Source organism: Lichenostomus cassidix, chromosome 9 (genome assembly GCF_008360975.1).
Source record: "Lichenostomus cassidix isolate B80296 chromosome 9, HeHo_3.0, whole genome shotgun sequence".
Lineage (NCBI taxonomy): Eukaryota > Metazoa > Chordata > Aves > Passeriformes > Meliphagidae > Lichenostomus > Lichenostomus cassidix.
Window position 1 is genome coordinate 10,009,022 of NC_139490.1, and position 23,620 is coordinate 10,032,641.

At 44.6% G+C, this 23,620-nt stretch overlaps 1 protein-coding gene across 7 annotated transcripts in view; it reads left to right on the forward strand.

The window, feature by feature from the left end:
- The window catches only part of LPP (LIM domain containing preferred translocation partner in lipoma), a 314,289-nt gene that overhangs the window by 142,977 nt on the left and 147,692 nt on the right, over positions 1-23,620 (forward strand). For all 7 annotated transcript variants that reach the window (XM_085069373.1, XM_085069375.1, XM_085069378.1 and 4 more), the window contains 2 exons: positions 796-908; positions 20,220-20,342. In XM_085069373.1, coding sequence (XP_084925499.1) covers positions 796-908; positions 20,220-20,342 — 236 coding nt within the window. The remainder of the gene's footprint in view (positions 1-795; positions 909-20,219; positions 20,343-23,620) is intronic.

Consider the following 23,620-nt stretch of genomic DNA (forward strand, 5'->3'; position numbering starts at 1 on the left):
GATGCTCCATGGAGATCTGGAGGTCAAGTAGGGAGCTCATATTTTCTTCCAAAAGCAACAGTTCCTATATATGTGAAATATCACACTTTTATTAATCTGAAACCTTCCATCCCAGATGCTGCACACATGAGAGCCAACAGCAAACAGCTCTACTTGCTGCATCAATCTTCATAAGAAATAAAAACATACCAAAGTGGTCCAAATTGCAGGCAGCTGCCTTCCCTGGAGACAAATCCAGTGCTAATGGCAGATGCTCTTTTTCCCCCATTAGGAGGTGCTTTCAGAGCCTGGTGTCCTGCTGACTGCAGCCTGTGCTGCTCTGTCCTTGTTTTCTTTCTCCTTCGTGGTCCCACATCCCATGAAATTCTCAACTCTCTGCTCCCATCTCCCATCTCTGTGTCAACTTGAATGGCTGCACAGCCAGTATATGCTGCTTTTTCTTCCCTTCAGCACTTTTGGAAGATTAACATGAGCAAATTGAATTCTACAAATTTTGTACATCAGCCCCCTTGTAAAAATCCTGAGCTAAGAGAGGTGGATTGTTGTGTGCTTGCATCACCTTTTGCTGTGGGGTCTGAGCACCCCTAAGCCATCTACCAGTGTTCCTGAGCTGTGTAGCCATCTCCTGAAGCAGCAAGGGGTGAAGCTGAGCATTTAATGGTTAAATAACGTGTTATGTCCTGTGCCACAAAACCTATTGGCAGAGCTGCAAGTATTGCAGGGTTCATCCTGATCATCCCTGTCAAGATGTGGGGAAATGCTGGTGAGTCTAAACTCTCCCATTCTCTCTCCTAGGGGACTTTCTTCCTCCCCCACCCCCTCCTGTGGATGACCTCGGGAACATCACATCATCACAAGGTGCCTTTCCCCCACCACCCCCTCTGGATGACGTTACTTACAATGTGCAGGTAAGAAGATAAGAATTTTGTCATTCGTGCAGAACTGGTCCAGAAATTGTGGAAATTAATGAATGATAATAAAATGAGGTGGCAAAGTTCTGGTTAAAAATCATGTGTCAGGAATAACCAAGTCAGCTTTAGCAAGCTGTGTTTCCCAAGCAGGGAATATTTCCATTCAAAACTTGCTGGGCTATTAAAGGATTTTTCCCATCCGGCTTGAATTAGAAGACTAATTGCCTTGTGTCCTTGTGATGGCGGATGGGAGTGAAACCTTCCCAGAATGAATTGTTTTCTGGAATGGCCATCTCCTTCCATGGACTGTGTAGAGACTTTAGGCCAGTAATCTGATCCTAAAAGTGCTTTGTTTAGATGCCTAAAATTAAGTGAAGCAAATAAGCCCTGGCCTAGGCTCCAGTGATGTAATTGAGACCCTTTTCACCCTCTCTTTGCTGGCTTGGATCTCCTAGATTGGCCGTCTGGATTAAGATGCAACCTCTAAGGTGCATCAGGTGAGGATGGCATGTCCAAAGTGGTTATGGACAGACATTGAACACCTTTCAAAGATATGAACACTTTCATGCAGGTATTACAAGTTGGCCTGGAGTGCCAGGTTTGTGTTTGCTCAGGCACATTGTGGAGAGGTGCATTCAGACTCCAGGGACAAGGCGGCCAAGGTGGTCAAGGAGTGGGGAGCTGATCTTCCCAGTGGAGATCAGAAGAGTTTGTCTTGTCAGCTGAGCAGAAGGAAGACTGAGGATGGGTCTGGTTGCAAACTTGAAGTATGCTTGGGGAATAAGCCCATATTTCAGCTCTGTGTGAGTGTTGGTGCAGGAACAGGAGAGGCTGAGCTTGCCATAAGTACCTTCATGGTGGTGTTTAGAAATTTTCTAAGCACTGAGGCTGTAAAGGTCTGGAAGAGCCTTCTGTGGGAGTAGTGAGAACAAAGAGAGCATGGTCTAGGTTTGAGGCTGGTGAGAGTTGTGTAACTATGTATCCACAGATATAGGGCTGCCTTTGATGGCCCTGGAAGATTGAGGCAGTCTGTATCCCTTGGTGAGTTTGAACATCTGTTGGGTAGGCCAGCAGGCAGACATTAAACAGGATTCAAAAGACCTGACTTAGTTCTTGACCCTCTCACCAACTCGAGAGTCAATTTGTCTACTTTGTGCCTTGGTGAAAACAGAACATTCCCCTCCCTCATGGGCTTACTGGCATCTGGTGAGATGTTCAGATGCTGCGGCAAAGCCTCAGCCTGTTCCTGCAGTGGGCTCAGTATTGGAAGCAGTCTTTGAGCAGGAAGGGGTTAATGGGGATTGTGTTCTCCCTTGCCAGGAAAGGCTGCAGCCATCAGGGACATTGGCCAAGTGGAGAGCATGGCTTTTCCCAGCCGTGGGGGAATGAAGTAATTCCCCAGCAAGTGTTGTTTTGTCTTTTATCTCTCTGAGAAGAGTGGCCCCCGTGGGAGCAGGGGAGCTTCCAGAGCGCTCTGGGAAGGTGTGGAGCAGCAGGCTTCTGGCAAAGACAGGGCACTGCCTGCATGGTGCCTGCACAGGAGCCTGGGCAGCAGGAAGGGGTTGTGGTGCATCCCAGGATTCCTCAGGGTCAGGCTTCCCCCTTCCCAGGGCACCCAGGGAGACGACCCTGTGTGTTTAGTGAAAGGAGCTCACTCCTGCCATGGCTCCAAAAATGTCCCTGAGCCACTCGAGGCTGTCATGGGGATGTTCGCCATGGTAGAACCACTCAGCAGGACAACTCTTCCCTCTGAGCTCATGGAATTGTTATTTGTCACACCCTTTCTCTCTGGCTTTGGGAAACTGGGGCAGGAGCTGTGTTCAGTGCTGGGTTTTAGCAAGAGTTTGGTTACAGCAGGATTCCTCTGTATAGTGTCCTGCTCAGAGGAAGGTGAGCCTACCAGCTGTACCTGAGCAGTCCTGTCACCACCACAAATGAACTCTTTTGCAGCAAACACAGCTCCCTGCCTTTAATCTGTGCTCCCTTGTCACCTATTCCCCTTCTTTTTCCCTTCCATTTTCTGTAGGTGAACAGGAGCAGACAAAAGTCAGGGCTCAAGTCAGGAGTCAGCAAGGTTTTGTGTTGCAAGATCAGCTCCTTATCTTTCAGGAGCAGCAAAAGCCATGCTGAAACCTCAAGAGGGGAGGAAAAGGGCAGGTGGTGATGGAGAAAGCTTCTCAATGCCTTTGTGCGTCAAACACAGTAATTTTCACAACTCTGGACAGATATTTTTGTGCTAAAGGAGCAGAACAAATGGTGACTGTGTTCCTTCTGCTGTGAGGACATGGTTGCCTGAAATCAGGGATCTCATGAACATGTGTTGTATTGGGCTCCAGGAGGCTGATTTTGCTCACCAATGCTAGATCATTTAATTTCCATGCCTCAGTTTCCCCATTGCTAAATGTAAGTGCTAGAGCAGCAGACCCAGTTCCTGAGCATTGATCAGACCTGAGGCTGCTGTCTGGGGTGGTTTGGCCCCTGGGGACCTGGTGAGAACCCTCCAGATCTACTCCAGAGTTTAAAATTCATCTGTTCCATCAAATCAGCCATTTTAACATCAGAAATTTCTCTGTGGATGGCACAGTGCTGATGACAGCTTATGAAATATCTGTGCTGTGGAGCTCCAGGTAAAGCTTTTTATACTAGGTGTTAAGTTGATGAGGACAGCAGGATAAATGTTTAGTTTATTATGATTTTGTTTGTTACTGTTACCAGAGGGCTGAAAGCTGCACAGCTTATTACAGTGTAAGTTGTAGCTTAAGAGCTGCAGTTAAAATAATAATACCGTTTTCATAGACCTGTTTATCTCTGGATCTGTATTTGGACAGTGGAACTGGCCACTTAGGATCAGATCCAAAAAGGTACTTTAGTATCTGACTTATGCTCTGATGGAAATCAGAGGAGGGCTGGGTCATGAAATACCTTTGTGATAGATCTGGCATTTTCTTGTAATTTCTGTTTTCCCATCTAGATCCCTCATATTCAGATTCACAGCAGGGCTGTGGGGAGGAAAGGGGAAGGAAATTTAAACCCTTCTCTTATTAACTGGAATGCTTTTTTTTTAGAAAAAAAAAAAGAAAGAAAAGGAAATATTTCTTTTTAAAAGAGTGTGTTTGGGCTGGGGGAGAGTTGTGTTGGGAAGTTCCCCTTCGGCTGCAGCCGGGGAAGGCGAGGACTTGTTCCCAGAATGGTGGTGAGGGTGCGGCGATGGCGTGTTTGACAAATAAGGACATGAGCAAAGAGCCTTTTGCCACGTTGGCCTGGGCTCAGTTTAAAAGAGAAAGAAAAAAAAATTCTGGACGGGAAGAAAAATGAAATCACTGTTTGTCAAAGGGAAATAGATAGATCTGGGAAGGAGGGAGGGAGGCAGATTTTTATTATGTTTTTGCCTTCTAGTTTCAAAACAGGCATTCTGCCCAGGCCAGGGAAAGCAAAAGGGAAAAACTCCCATGAGCTGCCTCTCAAGTACCCTGTTTGCTCACAGAGAGGGACCCTCACTTATGGATCTGGCAATTCCTTCCTGCCTTCCTTGCCAGGCAGGGCTGCTCAGGAATGAGAACTGTGCACAGTGGTGTGAAAAGCCAGTCCCTGCCCCATTCCCCATCCTTGTGAAGACTGTCTCAGGAGTCATGGTGCTGCTGGCTCTGAAGTGACCAGTTCTCTTTAAAGGGGAGGGTCAGAGTCCAGCATTTCGTGTTGGGGCAGGACCTGGGTGGCTCAGAGCAGATGTGACCCTCAGCTGCTGACTTGCCAAGGGCCACCTTGGGAAAACATCCATTTACAAATCTCTGCTGATGACCTGCATGTGCTGCATCTGCAAATGGGTCTGATTCTCATTTGGGGTCTGAGATGCCACCACAGCATGGGAAGGAAAGGATTGTGTTGAGCTGGGAGAGCACTGCTTTCCCAGCAACACCCAGAATTATCAGTGTGTTTTTTATTGACAGGTCACAAAACACTTTACAAAAGAAATACCACTCTCTTCCTGATAAGGAAGCTGGAGCAGGGAAAATGCTTTGCCTAGGTCACCAGGCTGACCAGTATCAGGCTAAAAATAAGACTGAGATCTCCTGCATCCCAGAGCAATTCTGCCTGCTACATCCCAGTGCCTCATTACTGTAATAACTGCCAATTAATGACTAAACACCACCAGTGCCTGAACGTAGGAAGAATTTGGGACATATCAAAGTGGATGTGAAGAAGTGATTTTAGGTTGGGGGTTAAAGTGAGAAAACAATCAGACTTTGAACAGTTGCATGAAGTGTAATATAAAGTAGTTTAATATACCAGTTCTTGTTACAGCCATCCGTGCTTGGAGGGGCTGCAGGTACATGCGCAGGGAATTATTCCCACATTCAGACCTACTGAACTCACTGGTCGTATCGTGCTGTTGTGATGTGCAGAAAATCAGCCAAAGGGCTCGAATTGCCAAGGAATTTTGGAAAGAGAAAAGCTGAAGTGCATTCTGGAAGTGTGTGAGCCTTCCTCTGCGAGGCTGCTCCACAGAGACCTGTCTCACTTCTCCTTAGTGCTCGCGCCTAGGAGAAGGTGGGAATGTGTTCATAGATGCAAGACGCAAGAGCCTCATCCCTGTTAGGGAAGAGGCTGCCAGGTGTTTCACTGTCTGACTCTGCTCTGTGGGTTCTGACTCACCAGCTGAAGGAACAGCCGGGACGGAGAAATTGTTTTTATTTTTATTTTTTTAATTTATTTCTTAATATTAGGTGCACGTCTTGGCAAATAACTGGGGAGGAAAGAGCATGAATTTTGCCAGTGGGGGTTGCTGCCTTAAATAGCTCATCTCTTCTTCTTTGGAGGCTGGGCTCTGCCTGTTGGTGCTGGGCTTGCTTTAAATCACCTGCCTTTTAATGTTTGGAGAAGTTAAAAAAGGCCTAAGAGAGCAGAACATGTGTTCAGCCTCCCTCTAGTGCTAGATTTTGTTAATCATTGGGATTATTAGCCTGCCTGTAGGTGCTGGCTGGCAAGGAACGTTGGTACCACAGGGCAGCTCTTGCTGCCGGCGGGGCTGCCTGGTTCCAGGATGGATCAGTAGCTCCCAGAAACTCTGTAAATAAAGCCATAATCTGTGTGCATTGCTTGCCATTCGAGATCCAGCTTTTGCAGATTTCTGTGACTTCTAACCTGATTTATTAAAATACATGTGATAAGCATCTGCCTTTTATCTAAATTGAAGCTGTGTCCAACAGTATAAATAAATTACCTGGTAATGTTAACCCTCTTGCTCAAACCTTGGTTTTGCAGGAATGCTTTTCATCTGTTTCCTTCCTGCCTTCCTCATGTGTCTGAGAAACAGGAATGTGCTGTGCTCTAAATTAGACTAAAATAAAATGTATGTTCTCTGTGTGTTTAAATGCTCACTGGCTACCAGTCAATATGTGTTTGCTCTATAATAGGAGTTTCTAGGCTCTTAGCTGAGAAAAATCGGTAATATAACATCTGTATATGTTGATGAATATTGGGATGCATGAGAGATAAAATGCATGCATTTCATATATGTGTGTGTATATATACATGTTTCCACCCTATAGATACATGTACGAGACATGGATCATGAATGGGGATATAGAGCAGACCTTCACATCATTGGGAACAAGCATGCACATTTTATCCCTGCTGCTTTTTCATCCCTTTTTGTGGGTAGCATGACCAGTAGTTCCAGGATCACAAGAGAAAAGGAACACTGAGCACTTCTTTCAGGCAGCTCTTGATGCATCCCATCTTATACGCATGTTTATTTTACAATGCCAAACCACATTCTATTTTAAATCTTTAATGAACCTCTGTTCCCATCCATGTAACTTTCCAATCCTTACTCTCTTCAGAATAGACAAAGATGCTTATTATAAACCACAAATTTTACTGAAAGGGTAAACTGGAAAAGTTTTAATTGTGCAGTGTAAGGCTGCCATTCATCTCCCTGCCTGGCTATTAATATCTTGGCAATGTTAAAATTCAGCACAGCCTTTAATAGCTGAATCTTTCAGCAAGGACTACAAAGTAAGCAAGGACCCAAATGGTTAACTGTGCTCATTATTTTCATCACACTTATTACTGTGTTATTTAATGTATTTGTTACGTTATTGTTTAATACAGTGACCCAGCACACAGGATGTGCCAGGACCTGCACACTTGTGACTGAGGCTGGGAGATGCTTTCAGAGATGCAACAGGGCAGCTTTTTATAATCTGCCATACAGCAAGTGATGCGGTGAGGGAAAAGAAGAAAGCAAAAGCCTGGTACAGATCATGTGTGAATAAGGGTATGGGACCTCCTAAAAAGTTGTGATAGGAAACAGAAAAGTCAGAAATGTTGCTGCTTACGATAGTCAGAGCTGGTCAAAGTAAATCCAGGTTAAGACACAGCACATGTGCCAGCTTGGGTCCAAAGAGAAGGCTGTGCTACCCCTGTGCTGTGACCAAGGTTACAAACCCTGGTGGGCATCTCCTTGGACCTGTGGACACATCTCTGTGGGACACTGTCATGCTGCAAATGCTGGAGTCAGCCACCGCTGGCACCTGCAGAGAGGTTAATCTGTAACCTGGATTATACCCGTGGATAATAGAGACAAAATTGTGGAAAGTAATAGTGGAGGCATGGAGAGCATGCAGAAAAAGCAGGTGATTTTATTCTGTCAGAGCTTGGCCAGTGACAGACAAAAAGCAAGGAAATACATCATTGTATCCAAGGTAGAATTATTTAAGCAGAGGGAAAATAGAAAGATAATGAAGATGTGGGAATTCTCCTATCAAAGCAGATGAGAGCTGTGTGATGGGACAGAGTGAGATAACATGACCAATGCAGAAGAAGTTTCCATTTTTCTCATTTCTGAGTGCTATTCAAGTCTTCTATTAGATTACCAGGTCCTTGGAAAAGTCTCTTTCAAGATGGGTTGCTCCTGTCTCAGATCATGGGTAGCCTGTGTTGCATTAGGGAACTATAATGCAGCAGCAAGACTAAAACAAACAGACTGTCAGTAACAAGAAGCAATGCTAAAAATTGCAGCAGACAAATTATTATGCCTTTTATATGAAGCTGGCTGGGATTGAAAGATGTGGTTTAGAAAGTCAGTCTTTCCATGCATCTTAGGCATGGTGGTCGTCTGGAACGTGACAGAGCAGAGTCAGATTCCCACCTTGGGTTTGGTGCTTTGAGAACTATGATGCTGTGCAGTGTAGAAAAGAGCTTTGGCCAAACAAGATAAAAATAAATAGAACTCTACTGATTGAAGAATCCAGTTGTGGCCTAAATTCAGTTTTAGAGTCCTGGAGTTTCTCAAAGAGTAGGGCAAACTTTGTCCTATTTTTGATGAAAATTTTATCTGGCAGCAATGAGATGTGGATATGGAGAAGTTGTGAGAGCATCTAATTTCCAAGAATGGAAGTGGCTGAAATACAGGTTCCTGTCTCTGTTTTTCAGTTTCCATCACTGGTGAAAAACAGCTTCAGCTGCCATGAAGGGTGGTTTTGTTGTTAGAAAATGTTGCCTTTGTGAGGAGTGTGTGGCACAGTGACTGAGCAAGCTGAAAGGTGGTAGAAATACCAAAGAGAAATGTTGCAGCCAGAGCTGAAGGAATTTGTTCCAGACATGATTTTAAGTGTCTGCTACCATTAAACTCCCATCTTCGAAGGACCATTCTCCACAATTGTATTTTTCAGTTTGATTTTCTGATTAAAGTGCAGGATGTTGATTAGCTTTAACACACAAAGAACAGGTAAGGAAGAGCATCTGGAAAACATCATGTGATGTTTTTAGTATTGGTTTTAATGGTGGGAGAAGAAAAATATAAATGTTTGGAAAAGCTGTAGCAACTCCCAAGTGTTGCTGAAGCCAGTAAATGGCACTTTTAATGGTGCTTTACAAACTCCTTTCATTCAACAGTCCTGAGGTAAAGCTCCTACCCTCTCCATCTCCTCATCTCCACATCTCTCTTTTGCCATGGAAACAGTCTCATGTCTTATCACGGTAAAGGTCTGGCCTTCCTGTTTGGCTCCTGAGTCACTCTCCCCTTCCTCCCCCTGTCTCTGGCTCTGCAAATTGCTCCAGTTCAGCCCTGCAATCCCCCTCTCTGTGTTCCTAAAGGATGACCCTGCCGAGGTCTGCAGGTACCCAGGTGTCCCACGGGTGGTGGTAGGGCTGCCCTAAGGAGCAGAGTGGGGTCAGTTTGAGCTCAGGTGAGACTCTTAAAGACACTTAGGTAAGGAACACTTTCAGTGCAGAAGCTGGGCTTCTGTGGCTGTGTTGGCCTCAAGCAGAGATACAGTTAAAAGGTGTTTTCGTGAGGTCTGGTGTGTACTGGGGGCACCACCTTTTCTGATGCATGAGTTCTGATTAATAGACAGCATTTCACATTCATTTATCTGGAAGTGGACAGTATCAAATTAAACTTTGGAGGTCTCCCAGGAGGGATCTGCTCACTGTGGATTCCATCTTAGGGCAGTTCAGCTTTCTGTGTAATTCGGGTCCCTTTTCTTTGGCTGAGGTTCTCACTTTGGAGGTGTGTAGAACATAAGGTGTCCGAATAAGGAGGTTGTTGTTAAAAAAGAAAGAAAACCCTGTGGTCAGCCAGCCAAATCCAATAGCAGACACACATCTGGCAGCCTTGAAGGGAATGTAGAAGTGGGCCTAATGGTTTGGAAAATGAGATTGCAAATTTCTTGAAGGCAAGAACCTTCTTCAGTGAATCAGACTGTAGGATTTGCCCAGCTGAAGTGTGCCTGCCCCATGAACTACAGCCAGTGAGTACCCCAAAAATGTGTAGACTGAGACAGAGTCCAGATTTTCCTCTTCTCAGCTTTGAGATATATATTAGATTTTTAGCATGATTCATTTCCGCAAAAGCTGAACCCAAGCCATTGACTTTCATGTAGTTTTATACATCCATTTTGCTGACATTTTGCCAGGTTCACTGGGAATCCTTGCAAGCATTTTGGCACTCACTCCTTCCTATTAGAGCAAAACAAGCAAACAAACTCAGAAGTATATGTTTAATTTCTGGACCTAGTGCTTACTCAGGCTGTGAAAATTTACCAGCCAATTTTAATTTTACTTTTTTTCTCATTGGTGATTTCCTGATAGCTTCAGAGCCCATGCTCAGGAATGCTTTCTCAAATTCAGAGAAGCTTGGCTGTGTGCTTAAACTTCATTAAAGTTGATAGAACTTAAGCACACGTGTAAAATTAAGCATATGCTTATGTTTTATACAGTCTTTTTGCAGGTGACACAAGCAGCTGCATATGGGTTTCCAATATGTGATTAAATTCCAAAAGGAGTTTTTAAAAACAGTTTTAGTCAACCTTAATTTTCTGAAATTGGTAGCTTTAACAAAACCTATCTCTTTTGATTTAAATTGCCTGAGACGTGTGCCTTTTAAAAAGCTCTTTATTTAACTGTCACAATATGCAGTCTTGTGTGGGATAGAGTTTGTTCATGTAAATTTAATTTCCAGTTAAAGTGGTGCAAACACAAAGTGATGTCAATAGATCTTTATGGACTGGCAGAGCTGTTTCTTTCTCACCTCTGTCGAGGTGGGGGCCAGGCAGAGCCATTAAATTGTCAGCTGTGCCCTTCTGCCTATCACGGATCATAAAGCTTTGCCTGGTCACCCAGGGAGACCAAAGGCATCCAGCCTTGATCCACAGACATCAAGCGGTGGAGAAATCTTGGAAGTTTGTTTTAGCATTTAATTGCCTGCAGTATTACACATAAATGAGTAGCTCTGTTATTTCTAAATGGAATTTCCCTGACTCTGGCTTCCCGACTGCTGTGTGTTTTTCTGTTTTGCTAGATTGGACAGCCTTGTGGTATCTGGCATTTTCATTCTGTGAAGTTGTTTAGATATTGCTATCGAGCTACTCAATCTCCTTTGTAGGTGAAACCAAGTGAGCAAGCTATGTGTCTTTCTTTCAGCTGTTTCTGCTTTTTCATTGCGTCTCAAGTTCTTAAAGTACTGCCTCCCATACTGGACACAATATGTCAGTGCCAGACTCACCACAAGCGTTGAAAGAAGTAAAATCACCTCCAGCTCTTGAGCTTTCCTTTTGCCTGGCAGGAGATGGTGTTTGGTGTGGTTTTCCCCTCTGGGATATAAATCCAGAGTTGGGGGGCTGGGTGTGACAGACTGCCTTGTGCACAGGTGTGTGTAATTCATGGCTTGTCAGACACATCCGTGCTGTTGGAGGCATCCTCCTCTTACCTCTGTTCTTATGCCAGAAAAGGAGAGATGAAGATCATGACTTGGCCAGGATGTGAAGATGAAGGGAGTCTCTGCTCTTTGACATCACCACTGGATCTTTTAAAAATTTACCATTCCTGTCATATGAGTCAGTGGGAAGGTCTTCCGTTATTGCAATGGACACTTAATGAGCTATTTGGTTTCTACATTGATTAAACTCTGCAACTGTATTGGGGTAATTGGCTGCTCTTTGGTTATGGTTCCCCTTGGAGGCAGATGATGAAATATCCGCTATGTTCTCCTATTTCTCCGTTTTTCTGTAAGCTGCAATACTCTGTGGGGAACATCAGCTCTGCTTGATGGCTAATTAAACATTAATTTGTGATGATATTGGAGCAGATTTTAAGTTGGTGGGAGAGTGGGCAAAGAAAGGGGAAATTTTTAACAGTCACCATAATTGTCAATAATGAGTCCTAATGTAATTGCATTAATTTACAAAAAGGGATATATTCCCTGCTGCTGTACACTTGGTTAAAGTCAGTGAAAGTCATGCTGGGTCAAAAAGATTTCATGGCCAGCTGTTCTTGCCCTGTGGACAGACAAGTAGTGCTGTCCTGCCCAAAGTGTAAAGAAGAAAATTTATATGTCCCACTTATTGTATATTCTGCTGATGAACAGGAATGTTTCACTAATTCAATTTAATTCCCAAGGACAAGTAATTGTAACTCCACCCGGAGAATATTAAATTGCCTTAATGGAAAAATAAACTGGTTTTATTCTCCCCCTTCTCTCCCCACCTTCTGCATTCAGTTTTCAAATAACTTTATGTGCCTCCTCGGTTTATTAATACACTTCTCATCTTGCTGCTGATTTTGCATCTGGTAGCACTTAACACAGACAAGACTCCCAAAGCTTTTGATCAGACATGTTAAGTAAACTCTCAGGACTGCTGGGTCTGCTGCTCTGGCAGATGTTGGCTCATGGGACTCCTCCTCTCTCTTCATCCCCTGATTGTTCCTTATCAAATCCATCCTGTTGCTTCCATGTGCTGAGGATCATGGTGCCTTTTCCCACGTACTCTCTGGCCCACAGTGTGAAGATCCTCTGGTCAGCTGAAAGGCATTTGTAGTTTTGCTGGTTTTTGGTGTAGAGGCCCAGAGAACCACTGCACTTTGAAAAACCTCATTTAGCCAACCTTAACATTTCTGGGATTTCCTTCCATGAGCAGAACACAACAGTCAGAAACCCAGAAAAGCTGTGTGCAGGTTTAACTGCCCGAGGTGGAGGTGTCAGCCTGTGATGCAGCAGGGAGCTGGGTACCACTGTGCTGACGCAGAGCAGATGAGGCTGAGGGGACTGGACAGCACAGGACCTCTGTGCTGGCATCTCCAGCTTCAGGACACCTACAAGCACACTCCTGGGCTGCAAGGAGGCTCTTGTTGAGTGCTCTTTGCTGTATCTTCTTTATTCCTGTTGCATGATTGCCTTCTGTTGTCCTCAGGGGTGGCAGAGGGACAGGGAGTGTTGCAGATCTTCTCATGGCGTATTGTCCATGTCCCATGAAATCAACCAGTCATCCACTGCTGGCGTTTGATCCAGGCTTTCAGCAGAGTGTGCCCCAGGCTGTGGAGCCTGTTGGTAAACTTCTATCATGCACTACCATCCTTTTTTTATTTCTGGTCATTTGTCTAATATCCATGGCCAAATCCTCTAGAGAAGTCTGGACAAACCACAGGGGTTTGTAGCAAAGTCTTCCCTTCAGTGTTATGGGCCGGAGCTGCTGGCAAGGAAATGTAGTCCTGGATTACTCTACTGCTCATACACACTGGTGGCATCCTGTCCCCCCTGAGGTGCTGGTGTTGGGACTGGGGCCCTGATTAGGATGAGCAGAAGGCAACAGCTTATCAAACAGTGATGGAAGATGACCACTGGCTCCACTGGCCCACAAGCCAGTTGCTTGCCATGGCAGTGGCTCAGAACCAGCCTTCTGGTCATGTGACATCAAGGCCATCCTGCAATGAAATTGGTGCTGGAGCTTGGATGGCTTGGACAGGGGTTTGTTGTCTTCTGGCATGTTTTGTCATGTCTCAAATGGCAAATACAGAGAAAACATCCTTTAAGGAGCTGGCTTGGCCCAGTGGATTAATATCTTCATCTGGTGGCCTGGAGGAGCTTGGTCGTACCTCCGAGTTGCAGCACCTTGCTCCCACCCCTCTACCTGCATTCCCTTCCCAGGGCTGGCATCCAGCTGACAATAAGCTCCGTGGGACGAGGATGTTTCCTAGGTATTGTATGTGAGCAGTGCCTGTCACACGGATCTCTAGGGAAATATAAATCTTTATTATCATACAAATTCATAACCGCCACAAAGACTTCGCTTTCTTTCATCTGTGTGTCTCAGGAGGCTGAGTGCAATTGGCTGTGATTTCTGTTGTCTCTGCTACAAGGAAGGAAGAAATGGGTTTCCAGGTATCAGTCCAAACTCTGGCACCTAGGGCTATGGTCAGTTATTTACCTGCAGAGACTGGAATGTACCCACCAGCAGAGGTGACTCCTGGCAGGCGTCAGCAGGTGGATAGAAAACACAAGTGGAGACTTGATATGAATGTCTGTAGAGCCAAATCAATCACTAGTGACCAGAGAAAAATGTAAAAGGGAAACACAGAACATTTTATATTTATTATGTGTCTTGGAATTTTCTTCCATGTGTTTCTCCTGATGCTTTTGAAATCCATGTAAACTCATAGCAACCACAGTGTCTTGCAGCAGAAGTAGCTCTGCAGCTTAGCAGCGTGTTGTGTGACAAAACACCTACCCCCTTTCCTTTGTTTTGAGACTGATGCCTTCTAGTTTCATGCTTTCTTCTGTTATCTGCTTCCTCTGCTTTTTTCTTTCTAAAAATGTTTTTTATTATTTGTCCTTTTCATACGCTTCCTACATCACAGTGAGTTTTTAAATCAGTTGTTAAGGTTTTGCAAGGTGTCTCCTAGCAATGCTTAACAAATAACTTTCCTTCATCTGCTTGTTTGTTTGCCCCAGCTGAAAGCCTGTGCAGTTCTTTACCACACCTTCTTGCTTCAGAAATGAGTTCAATCTGAGTACTCAGTGCTATTTGTGTTTTCCATGAGTGGAGAAATTGAATGTGGGATTGTGGCTACCCCAGAATAATTGCTGCAGGTGTAGCTGAGCACAGCTCCCTTTACCCCACTGTGCCTCCTGCAGTTTGCTGTGGCACAGCTGCTGCTATGAACTTTGCCAAGGGAAGATATTTGGCACATTCATTGGCCCTTTTTGGGACCATATAGGCTGGTGTTTAGTAGATGATCACCCCCACCCCATTTAAGCCCTGTCCCAGGTAGCTCCAACCTGCCTCCTTACAGTGAAATCCTCAAATGTGGCCAGAGGTAAAGAGGTATTTGCTCAGTTAAATGACAGTGGCGTCTGAGAGACACCAAATGGTGCCTTTGAACTGCCCTCTTTAAACTTTTGAAGTGTTTTCCTTTGGTCCTGCTAATATCCAGCAACACAAACCAGGTAAAACTATTCTGTGCCTGAAAAAAAGTAAGAGCAAGGGGAAAAAATAAATCAAAACCTAACTTCCCTTTGGCTTTTATCCTTGATGTCATCAAAAGACTAAAAAGGATATTTCAGGCCTGGCTTCAGCCTGATGGAACAGCAGGGAAGTTCTTTTCTATTAGATCCTTGATACAATCACATCTGGTGAAATCACTGTGGTCACATCTGCTGAAATCTTCCATCATTTCAGATTTGTTTCAAAAGACTCAATCTTTCTGTTTTTAAAGGGCACAGCTTCTTTTCCAGCCCTCCTTGGTGCCTGGAACGGAGATTAGGCATCAATCAAGCATTTCAGACCCCCCTTGCCCTGAATGCTGCAGTCAGCTCTTGTCTCCATGTGCGTGCATGGGGGGGCAGCCTCTCGGGACTGTTTAAATTTACATCAGGGATTTGAAATAAAATGTTTACACTTGTCTGTAGGCTTAGGGGAGACTAGACACAGCAGCTCTTAAGGGTGCTTCATGCTCCTGATAGATGCCCTTCAGTATGCATCTTTCTTGCCACTGCGATGTCTTTTGGGGCTTTAGATGGCTTTTGTGACCTTGGAAAGAGGAATGAATAAGAGACGAGGTAGCAGGGGTGTGTGTCTGAAAAGGACCTTGCCTCTGGCAGTGATATTGTTAGAGAAAGTGCAAAGAAAGAGGAAAAAAACTGAAAAACTAAACACAACTCCCAGCCTGAAGTATGTTAAGACTGAATCACTTCCTTTCTTCTTCCTGGTTAACATTTCTCAGTCTCTTCTTGTAAGTACAGTGGATATCATCGAAATCAAGCACTTTTCTGTCCCGAACCTGTCCCCAGCTAAAATAGGAAATAAGAACCACATCCTTCTTGCTCTATCTCCATCTCTATCTAAGCCCTGTACCCAAGGCCTGAAGCATAAGGAGAGGTTCACTCCTGTTTTATTTGTTCTTCCCACCACATCAGTGCTTATCCCAGGATTATGATAGCCTGCAGAGTGTGACAAGCTGCTGCCATGGGTGCAGCCTGATGGAAGCAGGCAGTGGGTACTGAATTTATCAGCTCTGCCACCTCATCTGTGGCTCATTGGCTTTTACTGGAGGAAAAGACAATGAAGTCTTTCAGGGCAGAAGTCCTTATGTACTATCTACTTGGCTCACAACTTCTGATTTGCCTAAATTCCACTTGCTCCTCTTGTTACCTTAGTCCTTCCTTTGCCCCAGAAGGCTTTCCTGCTTTTCCCTGTTCCTGGATGTGTAAGTGCAAAAAGTATTGATGTCTTACAACTCAAAGAGAGCTCCCGATCACCTCAGGCTCCCAGGAAAACCAATGTACCAGGAGCAGAAGGCACTGCAGGCCCCCAGCTTTGTTTGAGTCATTAACTGTGACCTTTCCTGATATCCATGGTGTTCATCTCCAGTCTTTCAGTTGTGAGTTAGGAGGTTATCAGTGGCCTGTGATAGCACAGCATGTGGAGTGAGGTGATCCTACAGGAAAGGTTGTGTGTTTAGCTGCAGCTCTGCTGCCTTCATCATGTCTGCAAAGATAAACCAGCTCTCTATTTCCCACTAATGACAGCTCACGTTCCTGGGACACAGTTCAGAGGATGAGCTGGCCACAGCACTCACGAAACATGCAAATGTGCTGAGCTCAACTTCTGTTAGACAAGACTTTGGAGGTGGATGGAGAGATGGCAGATATTGACGCTGGACAATTGCACTGCCGTGAGCAGAGTCTGATGCTCCCAAAGTATTCAGCAGTTTGGCCATTGCCTTGTGTTGGTAGAAAATATCCACTGGGGCTCTGGAGTTACTTGTAACCCGCTGCCCATGTCAGTAGCTCACTGCTGCAAAACCACCCTCTGTGTTTCCCTGACACAGCAGCATCACCTGGCATTAGCAGTTTGGCTCAGAGGCCAACCTTGCAGCCTACATTGCATCTCTCATCCCAGGGGCTAATGCCTGGCCTGAGATACCACCCTGCAGGGCAGCAGGGAGAGAGGGGAGAGGGGAGAGAGGAGAAAGCAGAATAAAAGAGAGATGTCTGGGCCTGGGTAGGGAGAGGAATTTGGAGCAGGAGCTAGCAAGGACATCTGGGAACCAGATTCTTCTGAGCCCACTGCAAGGAGCTGGCTTGGTTAAACGAGAGACGTTTTTGTTTCTCTGCTGAAAGCTGCAAAATGTGATAAGAGTAGGTGATCTAGGGTTGTAGGAAGAGGTGACATTTAGGGAAATCATTGTCCTTTTCATGTCTTTTAGCTCAGTGAGTAGTCTTACCACCCTTTTAGCACAGTGAGGCAAAATTTGAGACCCTGCATTGACCTCTGCACTGCATGTTCTGTAATGAATGTTCCTTGGGGTGGTGCGGGGGGACCTGTGGCACTGATTGCTTTTGGATGGTAGGATTAGAAAAAATAAAGCAAATTTTCATCGGAGCATAGCGGGTTGATGAGGCTCGGGAGTGGATTACCATCTGAGCTGCACACCAGAAATTCAGGGGTGGACAAATAAGCCAAGCAGTGAAGCTCTCTGCTGTTTTTCTCTATTTTGACTCACAGCAGAGACTGAGCCAGGGGATAGGAGTGTAGGCGTTGCAGAAGTTCACGTGAGTGGATAGTCTCTGGCATGAGTAATTTGTTGGACTGGGTTGGCTTACGTTTGCTTTTTGTCGAACTCACGTTGGCTGAGCCAAAGATAGCATCCTTTTTCTTTTTAAACCCATTTTTCCATATTCTGCTGGCTGGAAGAGGGGGCGCACAAGCGACATGTCTGCAACAATGCCATAAATCCAGACAGAAATAGAATTAGCAGTTCCCTCTGGTTCCGGTGTTTGTATCTGCGGGGCTGTGAGCTTAACCAGCCTGGGCTCCTCGGAGCAGAGCTGTGTCTGTGTGAACCTGTTGTGCCTTGGGACCTGGCGCAAGGGTTTTGTTCCAGAACAATATCATAAAACTTTTATAGCAGTGTCATGACAAAGAGCATGGGAAGAGGAATAACTTAACCCCTCTCTTGCTAAAGTTGGTGTTGCAAATGCTCCAGTTAGCCTACACAGCAAATCCTTCGGCTAAATATGGAACACCGCGGGGAGAGAGAAAGTTCAAGATTTGTGGGGATGGGGAAGAGAGAGCAAGCAGAAACCTGTCTTTGTGACGATTACCATTTCTTAAATTCTTTAAGTCCATTCCTGTCCCAATAGGCCCTGGCACACATTGGTAGTATCATTTGTTGGCACTGTTGTACTGCATTATGCTCCAGCATTTGTAGAGTTGGGCTCTTAATCTATGTTGATTATGTTTTAATTGAATAAATAAATCAGAGCCCAGAATCAATAGAGATGCTTCTATGCTATTTTATTTTATTTTTCTAGGTTTCCTAAGGACATTTAACTTTTACAACCTTATAACTTGTTCTGCAGCATTTGCTAGTCAGCTATTGCATAATTGTTCTGGGGAACGAGAACCTGGGAATAATATGGCCCAGAAATGCTAAGAAGCAGAAATGAAATTGGCTGATCTTCTCATCTGCCACCATCCCTTCTCTCCAGGGTCAGGGTACCAAGCAGGTCCTGTGTGGACTCCAGTGTTATTCCTGGGTCTGCCATTGGCTTGATTTATCACCTCACATGTTGGGGCCTTGGATGCCTTTTGCATCTCCCCTCTCTTTTCCAGGCTGACTTTTGGCTGCTTAGCTTCAAAATTCTCTGGAGTGGTGCAATCACAGTTTTTCTGTCTGGGAAGCCTGTGGCAGTTACCTGCCAACAACTGAAAGATGGAGAAAAACCAAACAAGAGCCATGATATGGAAAAGAAGTTGTACTGCTGCAGGTTTAAAAACTCCAGGTGCCTACAGTTAGCCAGGAGTAATGGTCTGGGCTAATTCCTGTGAAAAGTGTTTCTTTTTTTTGAACAGTAGTTTGGATGGGAAGGCTTTGGCTCTATAATAAAAGCAGGCAAGAAGAGTTGAGTTTGTAAGTATTTTCTAACCTGACTCTCAGCCTTTTAAATGGTGTGTTCTTGCATAAACCACACTGGAGCTCCCATTTTCTTGTTAGTCAAGCCAAATTTACTGTAATCCAATAAGATTTAATAATCATTAGGAACTAATGAATGCCTCAGCATGTATAAGTTTGGCAGATCAGAGGCTGCCTACTTTGCATAGTGTCTCTTTCACCAACTTGCCATTTATGTGTCGTATTGATGACTGGGGAGTTCTTTAAAACAGGTAACGATCGAATGTTCCTGAAATGAAATTTAAATAAAAACTATCTAGAACAGCCAGTGAGCCAAAGGAAAAGGCAAATTTTTGGCTTGGAAAATTGAAGTAACTTGCTGAGAGTGAAAGCAAACAGAGCTGGATTGTCTGCAGGAAGGTGCTGGTATGGTCTGAACAGGCTTTGCAGTTGAAATTAGGTGAGTTGTTAGGTAATTCTTTAGTATTTTTATTACTGAAGTCATCAAGCTCTGAATGAGCTCTTCTGCACCAAGCTCTGTGATTGCACATACGTGGACAGACTGTTCTGTCTGGGGGATTTACAGATAAGTAAGGCATGGAAGAACAGAAGAAAAATAGCTCAGGTTAAGAGAAGATTTTCAGTGTAATATTTCACCTGACTCAAAACTTTGGTGTCTGTACATGCCCTGATGGTGGGCTGACTCAGTGGGGCTAGCCCCTGGCACATACTTTGCACATGGCAGGGATCCTCAGCTGGTTTTCTTAAATTCCCCATTCCTGGTGGAGCTGCCTAGTTCCCAAAGTACTGAAAACATTGAAGAGGAAGATGTTTTCTGGCCTTTAGCAGCCTGGGTACAAATGGGGCTGGGCTGTTTTGAAAGCAGAAAGAAAGCAAAATGCATTGAATTAGAAAAGGTCCTGGCTGCATGTTGGAATTTGCTCTGGGCTTGGCTTTTCCTGCATAAAAGCCTTTTCACAAGGACCTTACTCATGTTATTTTGTGACTGCTTGTTGCAAATCACACCTTTCACCTTCAATCTGCTGGAAATGGATTGAACTTTTTCACTCCTTCTTGAAGGATCTCATTTTTCAGATGGAATCTTTGAAGAAGTGTTGAATCAGACAGGTACACCGAACAAGAATTGATTTAAAATAAGAATAGGTGCACGTGGCCAGTCACTGGTTACTGTGGCTTGTACCTCTGCTCTGTTTGTGCTTTGCCTGGGATGGGGACATGGCAGAAGAGATGCTGTCAGGATCCAGATATTCCAAGCCTGTCCCAAGCTCTGTCTTCCCAGACAGGTATCCTTCTAAAGTACATCTTCTCCATCTTATGGTGCAGGGATTGTCCTGCCTCTTCACCTTGGTGGTGGATTGCCGAATCGCTAATCCTCCAAGTCAGTTTCACACAATGGGACCCTTGTGGCAAATACATGAAGAAAAGCCCCAAAGCAGCATAAATTCCTGTGTTAGTTCTGGAGGGAGCTATAGCATTTCAGCGTGTTTGTCCCTGCAACCCGAGAGTTATTGCTGGGCATGGGTGCAGCTCCATGAGGACAGTAAGAAACCATGTGCCAGGCCAATAACCAATCCAGGTTTGAATAACTGGAACTTTTCTTTCTTCTTTAAGGTGAATCCTGGTGGCAAGACACTTGAGGAGAGGCGGTCCAGTTTAGATGCAGAGATCGACTCTCTGACCAGCATCCTGGCCGACCTGGAGAGCAGCTCTCCCTACAAACCTCGGACTCAACAGGTTAGTGGCACATTGCATAAACACAGAGTGGGAAGGGGGCCAGCATCGACTTCTGGAGTCAATTTGCTAAGTGCTTGGTATTTGTTGAGAGCAGGCCTGCCAGTTCCTCCTGATAGCATCCAGATGTGGCTGTCAATGGGGAGAAGGGTGCAGCTGCTCTGAGGGGGCACCGGCTCAAAAGCAGCCGCACCTCTGAGCAAAGGGCCTCCGATCCCGATGGTCAGATTGCCACGGAGATTGGTAGAAAAATACTTGCAAGATTTTTCTATTTGCCTCAACTTTCAACCAACAATGGCTTGCGGATTAAAACCTGCTCAGTTCACAAGTACTTTTGTGCTTTTATTTTCTTGTTGTTTTTCTGTTCTGTTAACTTTTGTCTGTCGCGCTGCCAGAAGGATCCAGATATGCACATCTCACGAAGTGGCTTGGATCAGAGCTCAGCTGTCAGGGTGGCTGTAGCCCAGCGAAGCAGACTGGAATTCGCACTTCTCTGCTGTGTCTAGACAAGGACTGCAGGGGTGACAGCGACTTGGCTAATTTTTGTCACTCATCTAGGTAGTGCTTGAGTAGAGCTATTTAAGTTCTGGTAAGATGTCATCTATTTATCAGAGGAAGTGGTGACACCCCGGTGGCACTTTAAAAAGGGCAGTTCTTGGGATCTCATAAAATCATCCTAGACATGTTTGTGCCTTGTCTTTCCTTCCTAACCTCGTGACTGGTCTCATTTGTTACATGTGTATGGAGCTGTAGGATGTATGCAGCTATACATATGCTGTATTTATCATAGTAAAACTGCGAAAGTCAAAAGTATCAAAGGGCTAGGTGAGTGATGGGTGCACACCCACTATCCATACAAGCCTCCTCTTTGCTTTGTGTCTTTTTTGGTTGTTTTCATTGCTGAATTTCTTTTAAGTAATTGAGAAGCAATAGTTTTGGAGCAGAACTAAAATAGCGATTAGAGTTTGTTTAGGTTTGCTCTTGTTTTGGTCTGTGAATGGAGCAAAAGCAGAGTGAAATCAGGTTTATGCACTTTCGAAAGTGTCCCCCTGCCCACAGAGGTGCTGGGTTTCTGTCCTTTTAGCAGGGACCTCCCTATAAACTCATCTTCCATCTTAGTAGCATGTGCACAGTTATCGCAGAAACTTACAGACTTGTCCTTGAAAAACAGTCTCATTTGGATTAGTCAGTCAAAAAGAGCAACAACGTGAACCAGCTACAATTCAGCCCTTTTCCCAGTGGGTTTCATTGTTGTGATAAATGAGATGAGTTCTTCTCAGGCGCTGTGGTGAATAACCCATGTTCAGTTTGTTTGCCTGGCCCAAACACACACCAGTGCACACTGTTACTGGGGAATGCTTTATAGAGCCAAATCACTGCAAGAGTTAAGTGAAAGAGATTTGTGCTCCCCATTTTTCTCGGCAATACCACACTCCAGCATCTTTGTAGGGACATGTAACTTCTGTACCCATTTCACAGAGCCTCTGCAGTTTGCTGATAGTGTTGCCAACTTTTTCCTGGGTCTTCTTTCTTTTATATGAGGTTCTGTGAATAGGTTGTTTCTTCACTTTTATTTTATACCTTTGCCATTAAAATAAAAAAATCCCAGCATTCAAATGCAAAGTTCTGCGGGTGTATTTGAGTTTCTGGAGGATTTGAAGTCATAGCCCAAGTCTGGGACTTGATTTGACTTCTGAAGTTCATCACTGTCCGAGATGACGTGCTCATTCCCATTCATGGACATGCTCGTTCCCATGGCATTCTGCCCACAGCTCAGCTGAGGGCTCTGCAGACCTGTCCCCTGCACCCTGGAGCATCTGGATAGTAAAGCTCCCAGGTTCACTGCACACTGTGTGCGATCTGGTGGGCAGCAGAAGCTGAACTCCATCTCTGGGATCAAATCCCAGCATGAATTGTTCAGTCTGTGTCTTTTCAGCATCTCTTGGTTAACGTAACGATGTCCTGTGAAAAGTACTGCTACAGCAACTTCTGACTAGAGCTGTTAAAGAAGGCAAATGCCAGAGTTGGATGTATCATCTGCTGTAATTAAAGAGTACTCAAACAAGTCCTTGAAAGGTGGAACTAGAATGTAAAGCTTTGATATTTTCCTTTGTTTGATCTGTACTAAGTATTAAAACTGGTGAGTCATTTGATGGTCTTATAGTAGGATAATAGATTAGGCTGCAAATTGTAAGGTACTTACTCAGAACATCAGCACATTTATTGGATTACACCTTAGCTGACCTTCCCAAATTTATCAGGGTAATGGCTGCAGATAGGAAAAAAGAGCTACGACTTGTTTTCAGAGGAGATATTTTCAGTTGTGCATATGCGGTTAAAGCATTATAATAATTTTATAGGAATACCTTGCCCTTGGGGATACTTCTATTCTTGAATAAGAGAAAGTTTATTGTTAGGTTTCTTTTTTATATTATCTTCAAGACAGTTTTAAAGCAACCTAAGATAAATCGTAACATAGTCTTCTCTCACTGGAGTAGGAGTGAAAGCAGGGTAATGACAAGCAGTTTATTTAACATACCCTGCCCATTGTCATAAATTCACACAAAGGGAAGCTCTTTTGATTCTTGGTACGAGTTCAAGATTGCAAAGACACACAGTGCACCAGGAGGTGAGCCTGACACAAAGGGGTGTAATATTTCTTAGAAAGGATGGGCCAACATCAACCCCGGATAATGTCTAGCTCTTGGTGTTGAGGACATGGACGAGTATGAATCTCTGCACCATCCATTGCTTACCTGGTTGTCACTCTGGTAACATTTTCTGTGTGCTGGGCAGGTGACAAGGACACTGCCATGAGCTAAAACTGACCACCATTAATAGAAGGCAGGGAGAGAGTCTGGACACTGTGATCAGCAGTGCCCTCCTGGTACCTTGTGGTCCTGCCTACTTCAAGGCAGCTGAGTGGGAAAGCAAAGGTGACCTGGGCTGAGTCCATGTCTTGCAAGAAAAAGTCTCTCTGATTCACAGAAGCAGTCAGAAGTGATTAAAATGCAGGGTTTTTTTCTTTAAAAATTGCACGTATCTAAAAGTACAGAAAATTACAAGACTAAATCATAATGTTTAGCCTCAACACAGCAGCATCTAAGGATGTTTTCTGTCATGTGAGGTGGTGTAGGAGAGACTGTATTTAAAGAATTCAGCTAGAGCTGAATTTTAGAAAGATCTGTGTGACCTTCAACAGCCTGACCAGTTCCAGCCCTCTGGTACAGTAAATTGGAATGGACAAGACGATCAACATGATCTCAAAATTGCCATGACTG